Consider the following 14,702-nt stretch of genomic DNA (forward strand, 5'->3'; position numbering starts at 1 on the left):
CTCTCTCTCTCTCTCTCTCTCTCTCTCTCTGTGTATGTGTGTGTGTGTGTGTGTGGGTGTGTGTGTATGTGTGTGTAGAACCTACAGAGATAGAGATAGTATTGTCATTTCTGAATATTTTTCTACCCCTATACACAAGACATAAAGCATAGCACGTACCTCTAAGCCTTTACTGAATGCATTATAATAAAGTTATTGGATGGCATCTTAGAGTTTCAAGCTTCTTTTTCCTGCTTCCTCCTGTGTCAAGAGCCCATCTGTGGATGCGAAGGTGACAGATGATGGGTGGACACATCCATCTCTCCACACACCCTCCTGCTCATACCCTCCTTCTTATCTAGCAAAACCTTTCAGATCTTCCACTAATCTACTACCCTCCTTCCAAATAGATCAATAACCCCTTCTAGTGTTAGAGTTAGACCTCCATCCCTACCCAACGTTCCTAAGATTGTTTCCGGGGAAAGTAAGAAGCATCGTGGCCGGCTCTGGACTTTCAGACCCTTACAGTCCACGCAATCACCTCTTCCTCACCTTTGCCCAGGGCCTGATCTCCATGGGGTAGACACCGTATTCGCCACTACCCAAAGTCTTGCATCCCCAACACTCCTTGCTAAGCCTCTATTTGCAGGCGACGTTAGATGCTCCTCTAGGTAGGAAGATTCCCGAGATGTTCTTTGCTGACAGTGTAGGCTGCTGGTCTTCTGAGGTTAAGGTGTGCTGGCCCTGAGATCCCACCTTCTCATGAACAGGCACTTGCTGTGGTCATTGAATCTGAAACGCAGGATAAGCATTAGCTCCTGGTTTCTGTCACTAGAGTGTATTTAAGATGGACCTCAACTCTTCATAGATGGGCCAGAAATCCCTTGGCCAACTATTCATGGGTCATTCCTTCCTGGTGATTCCTCAGAGATGTCCCTAAGTCACCACAATCTTTAACAGGTCCAATGCTTGTGTGTGTTATCTTTATCCTCAGGCTAATGCTGCCTTCCGGTCCATCTCCTTAGGGACAGAATGCTAAGGTGACCAAGTAGGGATTCAGTCAGAGGCCTGGGATTCTAAGCCAGTCTTAGCAGGCATAGCCATTCCTGGGCATGCTATACAGAGGACAGTGACTACAAAACAGAAGCCCTACTCAGAGCTTGGCCCCTGATAGGGACAGACTACAAGCCGGAGCTATGTAAAACCCTACTATCTGCATGTGACAGGTCAAAATAGGCATTGTTTCCTCTCACCACAAATCCTCAGAGATGTCAGAGAAAGGTCGCCTTGGTTTGGAGACGTGTCCAGCCTGTCAAAAAGGTCTAAAACTACCTACTTTGGCCTCTGCAGGTCCAATACCTGGGAAAAAACTAAAAGGGAAGATAGAAGATCTTCTATGGGTGCCTAGGCCCATAGCTCAGCTGCCTCCCTGAAATGACCCAACAAAAGATGGAGCCAAGGGTCCTGTGTACTCAGTGCCTTTCAACCCACCTGCTAGCCCAGTGGACAGTAAAGTGTCCAGTAGGGAGCTAGTAGAACTGCTCATTCCTCCTCAGTGACAAAATGTGGAAAAAGGGAGGGGATCCCAGGCTTCCACCTCTGGAGGGCTGCAATCACTAGACCACTTGATCCAAGCACACCTCTCTCTGACTCCCTCCCTTCCCTCACCCTCCTCACTTGTTAACTGCCCCTTCCTCCACTGCTTTTAGGTTCAGGTAGTGTGTTCCCATATGTAGCTACTCTGCTCTAACCAGCCTCCCTCTGGTTGCCTTTCTGGTACTAATGCTAGAGTATTTATCTCATTGCATCCTCTGGTTGCTACTACTGTTGCTAGGGAATTAGGAGTGGCCTCTTTTGGATTGTAGTCTGGATAGTTTTGTTAATAAAAGAACTTAGAAATAGACTTGGAAGGAAGCTCTAGGACAATATTATTAGCAGTTGGGAGAAAAACAGAACAGGCAAGCTGTAAATCTCAGCAGCTGCCAGGGAAATGGAGACAGAGAAGAGGAAGAGAGGCATGCCATTTGAGTTAGGCCAGCATGCTGTGCAATGGAAGTCAACAGGCAGGGGCCTGGCAGAAGCCAGATGTGTGTGTGTGTCAGAGAGAGGGCAGCAGTGGGAGCTTCAGAGGGCAAGTGGGAAAGGCCAGAGTGTCTGGGAGAGCATGCTTAGACTTCTGGCAAGCATCCAAAAGAAAAAGAAATGGGGGGAAAGGAAAGGGAAAAGTTACAAAAAAGAAAAAGTTAAGGCTCCTCTGTACTGTTGCCTGATGGAAGTTGCTTTGCAGCAGGGAGTTTTAGTGGTATGGCTTTTATATATATATAATATATATATCACTATATATCCTCATAAATATATATCTTCATATATATCCACATATGTGTATGTGTATATATACACATATATATATATACATATATACACACATATATACACATACATACATACATACATGTGTGTGTGTGTGTATGATCCTGATCAAGGTTTGTCTCTGCCTGTCATTGATCCAGCTTTTGGGTGATGCCCTCTTGGGAGGCAAGTTTCTCTTCTGGCTAATATCAAGGCCTCTCTCCTCTCCCCCATCCCCAGTGTGGAATTCCAGTACAAATGTTTTCCTTAGGAGTCCATTGTTTTTCAGTTTTGTGCTCAAGTGTCTCTCTTTAAAAAGATCTTCTCTCCTGCCAAGGGTTACAATCCCTTCCTGGAATGGACCACCTCTGCCTTTGCCTGTGATCCTTCAGTACTGAATATGTGGGTCCTTCTCTCCTGATCATGTATTGGTCTTTTAGCCAGAAATGTAAATGGACCTGTTTGTTGATACTTGTACTTTCAGCTAGCCAAGGAGGCAGCTCCTTGCAGGAAGGGATCCTGTGTGATTCAGTTTGTAAACAACTAGCTTGTAAAATAGAATTTGGCACCTACTCTTAACGCCCTCGGAAAAAACAGGAGGAAGGACTAGCTGAGTGGAAGGGAGTGTGCTTCTACACTGTAAATCAATATATCAATGTAGGTCATTCTGGTGTCACTGGCATCCTAACGCAGTACCAGGTGGTGGCTTCTGTGAAATGAAGGAGATGCTCTCTCCAAAATAAAAGACCACCACCACCATCGAGAAAAAAGAAAACTGTAGGCACTCTATTCAAAGACCAGGGTACAAAGTGCTAACAGAAAAGGCTGAACACAAAAACACTATAGAAGTCCACTGTGTAGGAGCTTGAAATACAAGCAAGACAATTAGGAAAGAAGTTTCCAGTTTCCTTTGTATCTCCAAGCTAAAGAGAGTGCAGGATAGGATGGATTTAAACACAGGAGGCACCATAGCTACCGTTCATGTAAATAACTGCCTGTTCTTCACTGTGGTTTGTCTCTAGCAACATGTTAACCAGGTTTTAACATTTTAAACATGATCTCAAAGAAGAGAGAGGATGGAGGAGCCGCTGGCTGAGCTCCTTCAAGCACCTTGTAGAAATTGTCCCAGTGATCTCTGTAGAGCTGTAGCATCCTTTTGTGTGTCTTTGCAGCATGATTATCTAGACCAAGATTTCTTTAACTGCTTCATGTGTGTGTGTGTATGTGTGTGTGTGTGCATGCATACTACTTTATAGTTTGTTACTTATTATTGTTTTTGTAAAATAATGAAATGGGAAAGAATAAAGGTATGTTAGTTCTGTGGTTAGAGGTATGGTTTTGTTCCTGGTACTCATGTGGAAACTCACAACTGCCTATAAGCACAGGTCCAGGGAGGGTCAGACACCCTCTTTTGATTTCTGAGGAATCATGGAAGCTCATGGTGCACAGACATGCATGCAGGCAAAGCACTCATGCACATAAAATAATAATAATAATAATAATAATAATACCAATGGGTTGGCGAGATGGTTCAGTGGGTAAGAGGACTGCTCTTCCAAAGGTCCTGAGTTCAAATCCCAGCAACCACATGGTGGCTCACAACCACCCGTAATGGGATATGATGCCCTTTTCTGGTGTGTCAGAAGACAGTTACAGTGTACTTACTTATAATAATAAATAAATCTTTGGGCCAGAGTGAGCGGGACTGACTAGACCTAGCAGAGGTCCTAAATTCAATTCCCAACAACCACATAAAGGTTCACAACTACAGTGTACTCTTATACATAATAAATAAATCTTTTTAAAAACATCTTTAAAAAATAAAAAAATTTAAATAATTTTAATTTTAAAAATACATAAAATACATATCAATTATAAAAACAAATTTATTAATAGAACCAAAATAGTCAAACTTATTATTAAGGTGTCAACCCAGTTACCTTCAGGTTCTGTCCTTACATTATTGTAGGGTCCAAAACAGTATTTAAACTGCCTTCTGGCCACTGCCACACCTCGACGGGGCACTAAGTTAGACTCTACTTTGATATTTTCAAATAAAAAGCCAGAAGAAGACGGGTCACATACAAGCCATCCAATGAAGACAACCTTAGGGACATAAACTACTTAAAAACTAGATACTCTAAAGCACATTTACAATTGCAGTAGGAAAACCGAGTGGTAGAAAGCTCTCTTTCTGAGGTCTCTGTCAGTTCACTCCCGCCTGATACAGAGTGAATTCCTTCTTAGCCTAGAATTCTTTCCCGTGCAGACATCTTCTATGGATTGGTTGTGAGCCGCATAATGGCCATAGGTGCTGACATGAAGCCAGTGAAATTACTAGGCTGTGTGACGACGGGCTCTCAGAGGGCTCACTGATGTGCCCACTCCGTCATTTCGGCTGAGACGGAGCTGTTATTAGGCCGAGTTTCCAGCCTCTCATTTTGGCTGCGGATGATTACAGCTGCCAAGGCAGCACATGCTACAGTAGTTTCCAGTAACTGGTTCAGGGTTAACGTCCCCTATTTAAAAGACTTAATTATGGTCAGAGCGGGGAACCAGTTGTGGCCATTAAACTTTGATCTGTTATCTAGAGTGACCTACAAAAATGTGGACTCCTAGTGGCCTATTTTCTCAACAAGAAAAGCAAGCAGCTTTTAAAATACGGGGTCTCTGCCATGGACTCTCAGGGTTTCAAAGCACTTTCCTTCAGAGATCTGATGGGGAGTGGGGGTTGGGGGGGGGACAGGCTTTGGGTTTCTCATTCACAGCCTGCAGCAGCTAGTCATGTGAGTTTAGCAACGCAGACACCAACCCAACTGTACTCTCAGCTTGATGTGTTGGCAGGGGCCACGTTCTCTAGTTTACTTTTAGTTTACATGCAAAATGCCCCTTTAGAATGTCTAACTAGGGTCTGGAAAGGTGTCTCAATGGTTAAGACCATTTACTGCTCTTCCAGAGGACCCAAGTTCAGTTTCCAGTGCCCAAGTCGAGCAGTTCACAGCTGTTTGTAACTATAGCTCTAGGGGGATCAGATACATCCGGCTTCCTTGGACACTTGTGTGTGTGCACACACATACAGACACACACACAAATATAAAAATAACAAAGAACTCTAAATATCTATTGACATACTAAGCTACTGTCAAATGTTTATATTTGATGCGTAGTCATTAGACCATTTTTATGTCCCATGTGTAATTTTAACAGAAACATAAATTCCTTTTGTTTGGCATCAATTGGAAGATGACTGTATGCCGTGCCTGAGCATGGAGGTCAGAGGAAAACCAGTGCGAGGTGGTTCTCTCCTGCCGTGCGGCACCAGGGCTCTGGGGAGAAAACTCAGATCATCAGGCTTGATAATAACCCTTTACCCACTGACCCATTCCGTAAGCGCTCAGTGAGTGCTGGGGTTTTTGTTTGTTTGTTTGCTTGTTTTGTTTTGTTTTTTGGATGAAGTTCAGGTTGTATCTGTTGTTCTAAGTGTACTGTTCCTTCAGGTCTGTTGTGCTTAGCTGCTCGTGGCTGGACATTAACTTCTCTGTACATACACAACTTCTTTACCTCTGTCTCCCCCATAATGGTGACAGTAAGCTTTGCTTGAAGAGTACGGGTTGATGCTAACTACACTAAAATCTCGTGAGCCTGCTTTCTTACGAGATATTCCAGAAAGAGAGGGAAGGAAGAACAGAGGAGAAAAGAAAGGCTGTTACCAACAAAGCTTGCTTCAAAAGATAAGAAAGGTCATGTGTGACCAAGCTTTTAGGAGGAAATGACCAGAATGAGAGCCTATTGGGGATAGACAGTGACCTGTGCTACTTCAGGAAGCTAACAGCAAAGCATTTGCTTTTTTCCAAAAGAGCAAAGATGGAGAATGAAAATGACTTAGGGAAAGACGTAAAAAAATGAGAATCCAATGCATGCAAAGTCACAGCTTCTCCTTCTGTGGGTTCTTCCGCATACCATTTCTCATGTGTTGCTGGAAAATGGGATCCAGCCGGGAGCTGGCCTCTGAGATCCCTGTCACTTTGCACGTGCACCTGCCCCCTAATGCTTGCAGATTATATCTGGTACTTGGGAGGAAGCAGAGCTGCAATGTAGCCTTGGGAAGGGACTGAGTTTTGCTTTGGGTTTTGGTCTTTGTTGTTGTTGTATTTGGGTTTGTTTCTTTGTTTTGGGATTTTTTTGGATTTCTTTTTTTTTTTTTTTTTTTTTTTTTTTTTTTTTTTTTTTTTTTTTTTTTTTTTTTTTTTTTTTTTTATATTATTCCAGCCGTTCTCACTTTTTTCTTTACTCTGTCCTTGTTTCCTACTGAGTTCATGCTTCAGGAATGCTGGGAGAGAGGAACACTGAGTTATGAACTCGGGAACATACAGGTTTCCCCTCTCCTGGCAATTCAAACAGCTTCCAGGATGTGTTGGTTTCACCCTTGTGGGTCTGACAGATATGGGATATATCTGAGAACCATTTAAGTGCTAGACATATAAAATTATTCCCATTCCCAAATTCATTAATATAGCTTAACACTTAACAAAAGTGAGTAATGTGCTTGAATTTTAAACTTTTCCAAATTATCTTTTGTAGGGGAATCTTTATATATATATGATACCTTTCTACCTTAAAGGCTTGTCTAATGCAACTCTATCACACTTTGAATTTTTTTATTTCTTGATTTCCCACTGTATGCATTTCATATATGTTTGAGGATGAATGGGAAAGCCAGAGATCAACCTTGGGTGTTGTTCTTCAAGTTCTGTCTGCTTTGGTTTTTGAAACAGGGTCTCTCATTGGCCTGAGACTGGAAAGTCAGACTAGGCAGGTTGGCCAACAGACAAGCCCCCAGCTCCACCTCCCCAGTACCGGGATGACAAGCGTGCGTCACCATCACAGACATTTTCATGCTGGTCCCAGGACTTGAACTCAGATCCTCACACTTGATCAGCAAGCACTTTCCAACTTAGCTATCTCCTGAGGCCTGTGAAGTTTTTCTTAATCACATAAAGACACAGGGAATGGTAGCCTGTCCTAACTCTGACATTATCACTAACTGTGACCATCATCCACAGAGAGGCCTTCTGATGGACTGGGGGTAGGAGCGATCCTTTAATGGAGGCCACACATTCTCCTTGAACTCATTCATGAGAGAAAATTTGTACCCCATGATAAAGGTGATAATTGCATTAGTATCACTGGTTATTTAAAATAGATGTCAGTGATTCATCTTGCATATTAAAAATGTCATAGAAAAGATCAGGAGTCCTAAGGCATCCTTCTCATTGATTTCACAGGATTACCTGGAGTGCATACGGGACCAAACCAAACTTCCCCTGGCGACTGAAGACAGGGCTGCTCTTTTCGGAAATATACAGGATATCTACCACTTCAATAGGTAAGTTAATGCATGAAAGGTTGTTTTAACATAAGAATGTTATGAATTTCTCTTGGGTGAACACACCTAAGAAACCTTTGCCCATCATCCTTGATTTGGCTTCATGAATATTGTCACTGTCTGTTCTATTGGCTCAGAGAGTACACTTATCTCCCTGATAGAGCATCGACATCTTTTGTCCATAACAGAATGCAAGTAGAGCATCCAAATATCACACTAGCTTGGTCTCCAGAATCTACTCCTATACTGGATTTTCAACATGTTTTCTTCTGCCAAATTATTACAGTATTCTTGCATTTATTTGTGGGTGTGTTACCTGGGTGTGTGTCTGTGTATCACAGTGAGAGAAAACTTTCAGAAATTATTTCCTTCTTTCATATAGATTTCAGAAAAAGAACTTGGATTGCCAGGCTTTGGCAGCAAGCTCCTTTACCTGCTGAGCCATCTTGCAATCCCCAGTTCAAATAACTTAATTCACATACTTATTAAGTAGGCCCTGGATGGTAAAACTAGGCTAGAAAGTTATACTTGTAACCAAGGCAGGAAGCTGCAGGGATTGGAAACAGATCTATAAGCTATTATAACAGTTTGTAGCACAGCTTGGAAGGCACAAAAGTCAGGCTAAGAACACAGGTACTGGTGTTTGTCATTTCATCTGGCCCATGGGAGATGTCCACACTTTGATAAACAAATAGATTCAAATACCACAAAATGCCCCCTCCCATGGCTGTGGTGAAGCTCTTAGCTGACATGCTTGAAGGGCCAGCTCAGTGGCATCATAGAGCAAGTACTAACATGTTCCCACTGGAGGTGTGCACTTGACAAAGTCAACTGCTGTTATAAAACTTGACATTGCTCCCTCCTCCTGTGACTCAACTGTACTACAAGCTGAGTCCTACCCCTCGTTGCTTATTCGGACCAATAAAGATGAGTTCCTCAGAAGCATGGTCTCCATCTCCTGCTGCCCCTTTGGAGCCTTGATATTTAGCACCAACCTGGCTTGTAGGAGACAGGATCCTCCCATTCTGACTATTGAGTTCATAGGAAACACCAAAACTACATCAGGGTTTCATGTGCCGGACCCTGCAGACTCTGAGAGCCATGTTCCTACCCCATGCTTCTCCTGGGCCACCCATTGTGCCACCCACTGTGGCACCCACTGAAGCACCTGGGAAACTTCCTTTAAAAAAAAAAACCACAAACACACACACACAGTGAGAGTATTGTAAATTGCATGCAGAGCAATTCTCAGCTCCAAATAAAATCATAGATTATGGGCTGACCTGCAGAGATAGGAGGATCAGAAGTAGAACAGTCATCCTCAGCTACGCAGTGAGTTCAAGGTCAACCTGGGCTACATGGCACCACATCTCAAACCAACAAGCAATATCTGACCCTAAATGGAATCACATCACTTCTTTTAAAGACTCGGGGTTTATAAAAGGGGACAGAGAGATGGTAAGAGCAAGAGGTGGTGGAGGACCCCAAATAAATAGCACTTTGCAGACACAGCAGGGCTGATGCACATATGAACTCACAGACTGTGACTGTGCACACAAGCTCAAGCCAGACAAAATGCTAGCATGCAAGGGAAGTGGACATGATGTCCCACCCCTAGCCAAGAAGTCATTTGAAATTGATAACTGCTGGGAGGGGCAAAATCAGTTCAATGGAATCTTCAATGGAATGACACTGGGTATATAAACCACACTCCAGGGTGGACCCCATGCTAAGTAGTAGTCAACCAACACAAATTGGACTCCATGGGACTTGTTGTTATTGTTTTTAAGAGACAGAAAAAAACTTGAAATTGGGTGGGTAGGGAAATGTTGGGGATAGGGAATCAGGGAAGAGTTGATGGAGGGAAAAAGCTAATGAAAATTTACTGCATGAAATTCTCAAAAAATATGATTTTTATTAAAAGCAATATCTGCACCCTACCCATAAAAATTGACTCATTGATCTGTGATGGGACCACAGCATTAGAATTTTCTAAAAGGCCCTCAGGTCTTTATAATGTGAAGCCACAGCCAAGAAACACTATTGAAACACTATCTAGATAAATCAGCCCAGCAATAAGATGGTGAGAAAGACATCAAAAACTGCAGAAGCCACTTGTTCGTTACTGATGTGTTGGTTTTAATGCAGGCTCCTATTTAGCAATTCCACAAGTCCCTGGATAGCGTCAGTTTCCAGAGCCCAGTAATGAAACTGTGACCCAGAAAGATGCTAGATGCTGAGAGACCCTTGGCCTAGCTCCTCTGTGGTTTGGCCGTAAATTGATGATGACAAGAACTTGTGGAGTGTTTCCTTTGTGCCAGAGGCCAGACAGCTTTAGAGGCATCACCCCTCATACATGTCATCGGGGCTCACTCATCCATGTGCCTGCCCTCCTGCACAGTAGAACTTTGTTCTTCAAGCCCTTAATGAACACTGGGAAACTATGGCTGAACTCAGGAGAGATTTTTCACTCCTTGAAGCTTAAACGTTCATGTGTCTCCTAGTCTACGGAAACATAAAGGGAACTAGCAACAAGGTACGTGGCAGTGAGGACCACTCTGCCCAAGCTTGGTGACCAGGAAGAACTCTCTGTTCTCAAACCCATTCTCTGCCTTTTCTGTTGGATGCCCATTGGCTATGAAAGCCATTCCTGTCTAAGATATGCCTGGGTCAGAGTGAAGGAATACACTGCTGATGATGTCGTACAAGGCATGGATGAGGTCACATGGTGACAACCCATCGGGTTCATGCCAATGGCTGTAGTGATCACATTTGCATAGTCGTAGTCCATGTGGTGCCTTTATCCTCTTAGCAACTCTGCAAGGTGGACCAAACACAGCAAGACACACAAACCTCATACATGTGAATCATCCTTTCAGGCCAGGAAGTCTTCCGCGCAATAGTCTGAGTTACTTTGGATACTACTGTTAATTTCTAATATCTTCGTCTGTTTTGAAAAAAATATCTGTTGTTTAACTTTACTGTCAAATTGTCTGGGTTTTGTAGGTTAGTTCTTTGCTTGCTTACTTGTATCTTTGTTTGGGACAGGGCTTTACTATGTATTCCAAGCTGACCCTGAACTCATTAGGTAGCCTAGGCTGTCCTCAAGCTCACAGTCTTTGTGTGGTAGCCTCCAGAGTGGTAGGGTTATAGGGGCTCACTACCATGCCCTGCTGCATACAGTACGACTGTATGTTTTGTCCCCATCTGTTTTGATTTCCATTTTCTCAGACCTAGAATCTCTATTTATCCTTTAGATGACCCTGTGGTTGTTAGAGTTGGTAAAGTAAGGACATTAATGCAACCTCTTATGTCATCACTCATGCATCTTTAATGATCCTCCACTTGATTTCCAAGATGCAACTGTCTGGCAAATCATGATGGAGCTTTAAATAACAGTTTCCAAAGGTCTCTTGTTAGCTTAGTTCTGGGTTTTTCTAAATAAAGTTGTAATATCGTGTCCAAGTTAGTAAAGCTTCAGTCTTCTGAATTTAAGGGGTGGCTAGATTAGCCTGAAATTTTCAGCTGAACTGGTTCGTTTTTTCCAAAACATACAGATTGAGCATCCTTAAACCTGAACATCCAAAATGCTCCAAACTGGAAATCGTTTAAACAGTGTGGCTCATGTGAAAATTTTCCACATCTACCTCAAGTAATGTGTCATAGTCCTAGCACAGATCCACTGAAAACTGCAAAATTACCTCGAAGCTACACGTATAAGCTGCAGATGAAATAACAGAAATCTCTGTGTGATATTTGTGTCTCATCTCCAAGATACTGCACCATTCTATGCAGATATATCAAAATTAAAAAAAAAAAAAAAAAAAAAGAACTTCTGGTCCGAAACATGTGGTTTAGGGAGCTCTTGACCTGGATTTCCAAAACAGAGAAAAGTACAAAGTGATGTATGATAAACCTCAGCTCCTTCCAAGCTATCTTGTACCACGTTTACTTTTTACATTCTTTCAGTTATAAAGGCATTAAACATCCCACTGAAAACCTCTTATGTGCCCTCCTCGAACATCATTCTGTACTGTGTAGTGCAGACACACATGTGCTGAAGAACCAGTTCTCTTCTATGGCATTGGGGGAGAAATCTGGGCTTGATCATGATTGCCAAGTTCTATGGCACAAACATCCCTATCATGTATCATCCTCTCATATAGTGAAAACCAGAGACACAAATGTCTTAGATGTCAGTGCTCTATGTCATCATTGAGGGAAGAGTAGGCGAGATGCGGGGCCCGTTAACATAGACCTGGTTTTCTGGACCCATTTTTCACTGTAATTGACTCTCCAAGCTGGGTTTGTTTGTTTTCCTGGTTTGTTTTATTGCAGTGATAGCATCCATGTTTCTGGGGATAGTACCCAGGGTCTCACACATACTGCATATATATGTTCTACCACCTAGCCTGGGGGTAGGAGACTTGGCATTACAGATGTGCTTATTTGAAATATATATGCTTTCTTTTGGTTCAGACATGGCATATATACTCCATATTTTTTTCATTCAACATCATTTTTGAGCTTTAATCCTCTAGTTTGTGTGACCACCGTGTGACTTCCCAGAGTGTGCCTGCATTTTGCATTGGGCCAATTACAACAAGGCTGATTCTTTTTTCTTTCCTGTTGCTGCCACCGATATTCTTCTGTGACTTTCCTGGCCATATACATCACCTGCTCTCACAGTGGATTTTCATGCCCTTATAAGGGTTGTTGGTAAATTATGTGGCCCACGAAAGTGCCAAGTATCTCCTGGGGTGAGCCATGCCCTTTGTCTATAATGTGGCGTCACAGAAGACAAATCCCACAATTCACAACACAAAATACACTTTCAAAACTAGGATTCTTTGGGGTTGGGTATTAAAATTATCTCCTATTCTTGGGCGATAAGTATATTTTTTCTCAGACTCCTAAAATTTTGCTTCTTACTACATTTGTTTTTAATCTGCCTGAAACTGCTGATGGTGAACTCTTTGACAGAGACCTAAGCTCCGATGTCACATGCCTAGCCAAAGGTCCCACCACAGCTGATTGAAATACACAAATTCTCCACTCTAAGCTGCATTTCCTGTCCTTTGTACGCTGAGTTTACATAGGTGTGTCGGGCTGAGTCTGGGCACTGAGTCCTCTTTAGTCTTCTTTTCCCACTGTGCTGGTGCCATGCTGCCTTCCACAGCGAGTCCTCAACTCTGATTTAATTTCTCTTGACTTAGCCCTATCAAGTGCTCTTGTTATCATTTCATTAGTTTTTCAACATTCATCTAGTACTCCATTGGTATCTTTATAAGTCTAAGGTTTAAAATGACAGCTTTACATGACTGAGTCATTGTATCTATAGCCCTGTGCCTCTCTGACCAATTATTTATTTACTTACTTATTTTTGAGACAGAATTTCATGTAACCCAGCCTGGCCTAGAACTCAATATATAACCAAGGATGACCTTAGACTCCTAACCCCTCTGCCTCCACTTCCCACATCCTGGGGTTCCAGATATTCACCAGATCCCATCTATTGTTTAAAATGTCCCATAAGAGTATTTAACAAGTTTTCTCCCATGTGATAACATGTAGCTTAAAATTTTACTCCTATAGACCTTAAAATGCTAATACAATTTTGACTAAAAATTTTTCCTATTCTTTAACTATGTATTCTCAGCTAGGTGCTTTGGATTCTTACATATGTTGTCATATCTCCAGGCTTCCCCGTAATGTCTAACAATGGATTGTAGATGCTGCTAGAACTCTATGGTGTCAATCTGAAAGTTAGGTGACATATTTTGTTTCCTTGTTCGGATCGTCTTCCCTTTATGTCCTCTTCTTTCCCCACTGCTCTGAATTGACTCCCCCACCCCAACCCACCCCACCCCACACACACTCTATTTATGAAATAAGCATAATGAAACTTAGGGAGACACCTCTCCATTTTGCTAGAGCTTTTAGAAATATTGTGGGTATTAAACATTACTGAATGAAGAGTTTGGCTTTAATATATAGCATATTACTTTCCTTCTGTACATATTGAGTGAACTTCATTGGCAGACGTTCGGATTTGAATCACACACATGTATCATTACTAGAATAAACTCCACGTGCCTGTGATGCTTTCGATGTTTGTATACTGATAAAATATTTTATGTTTGTACATAAATGATGATAATACTTTTGTTCTTTTGTTATCTTCCCTTCTATTTTGATATATCATGGGATTTAAATTTTTACATCTCTCGTCATGAAATCCAACTGAGACTTCATTTTGGTATATGTTTGAGTGGCCACATCTCTTACTATATAAACCTCCCACCAGCCCTGAAATTTTAATCTCTAGTTTGGTATCTGGAACAAATCTCCAAATGGACAGAAACTAGGTTAGTTAAAAGAAACCACTTGAGCGCGAAAATCCCAAAGCTTTTAAAAGATTGTATTGCCAACCACAAAAAAAAAAAAAAAAAAAAAAAAAAGACAGTATTCTTGGAATACAGAGGAGTTGTCTAAACTGTAACTTGAGTCTTTCTTTTAGGATGAATCATGAGAAAATGCAGGCAGTTCCTCCAACTTGGATTTTTAAGTCTGAATTGATTATGTCTGAATTGATTTACATCACTGGACTCAATTCCCCAATAAAAAGACATAGACTAACATACTGGCTACACAAACAGGACGAAATATTTTGCTGCTTACAGGAAACCCACCTCAGGGATGAAGACAGACACTACCTCAGAGTAAAAGGCTGGAAAACAAATTTCCGAGCAAATGGTCTGAAGAAACAAGCTGGAGTAGCCACTCTAATATCAAAGAAAATAGACTTCCAACCCAAAGTTATCAAAAAAGACAAGGAGGGACACTTCATACTCATCAAAGGTAAAATCTTCCAAGAGGAACTCTCAATTCTGGATATCTATGCTCCAAATGCAAGGGCAGCCACATTCATTAAAGAGACTTTAGTAAAGCTCAAAGCACACATTGCACTTCACACAATAATAGTGGG

General features: G+C 42.0%; 1 protein-coding gene across 7 annotated transcripts in view; it reads left to right on the forward strand.

Annotated features, from left to right (window-relative positions):
• The window catches only part of Plekhg1 (pleckstrin homology and RhoGEF domain containing G1), a 242,224-nt gene that overhangs the window by 173,807 nt on the left and 53,715 nt on the right, over positions 1 to 14,702 (forward strand). For all 7 annotated transcript variants that reach the window (XM_029482411.1, XM_029482410.1, XM_029482414.1 and 4 more), the window contains one exon: positions 7,614 to 7,714. In XM_029482411.1, the coding sequence (XP_029338271.1) occupies positions 7,614 to 7,714 (101 nt within the window). The remainder of the gene's footprint in view (positions 1 to 7,613; positions 7,715 to 14,702) is intronic.

The sequence above is a fragment of the Mus caroli genome, chromosome 10, assembly GCF_900094665.2.
Source record: "Mus caroli chromosome 10, CAROLI_EIJ_v1.1, whole genome shotgun sequence".
NCBI classification, from domain to species: domain Eukaryota; kingdom Metazoa; phylum Chordata; class Mammalia; order Rodentia; family Muridae; genus Mus; species Mus caroli.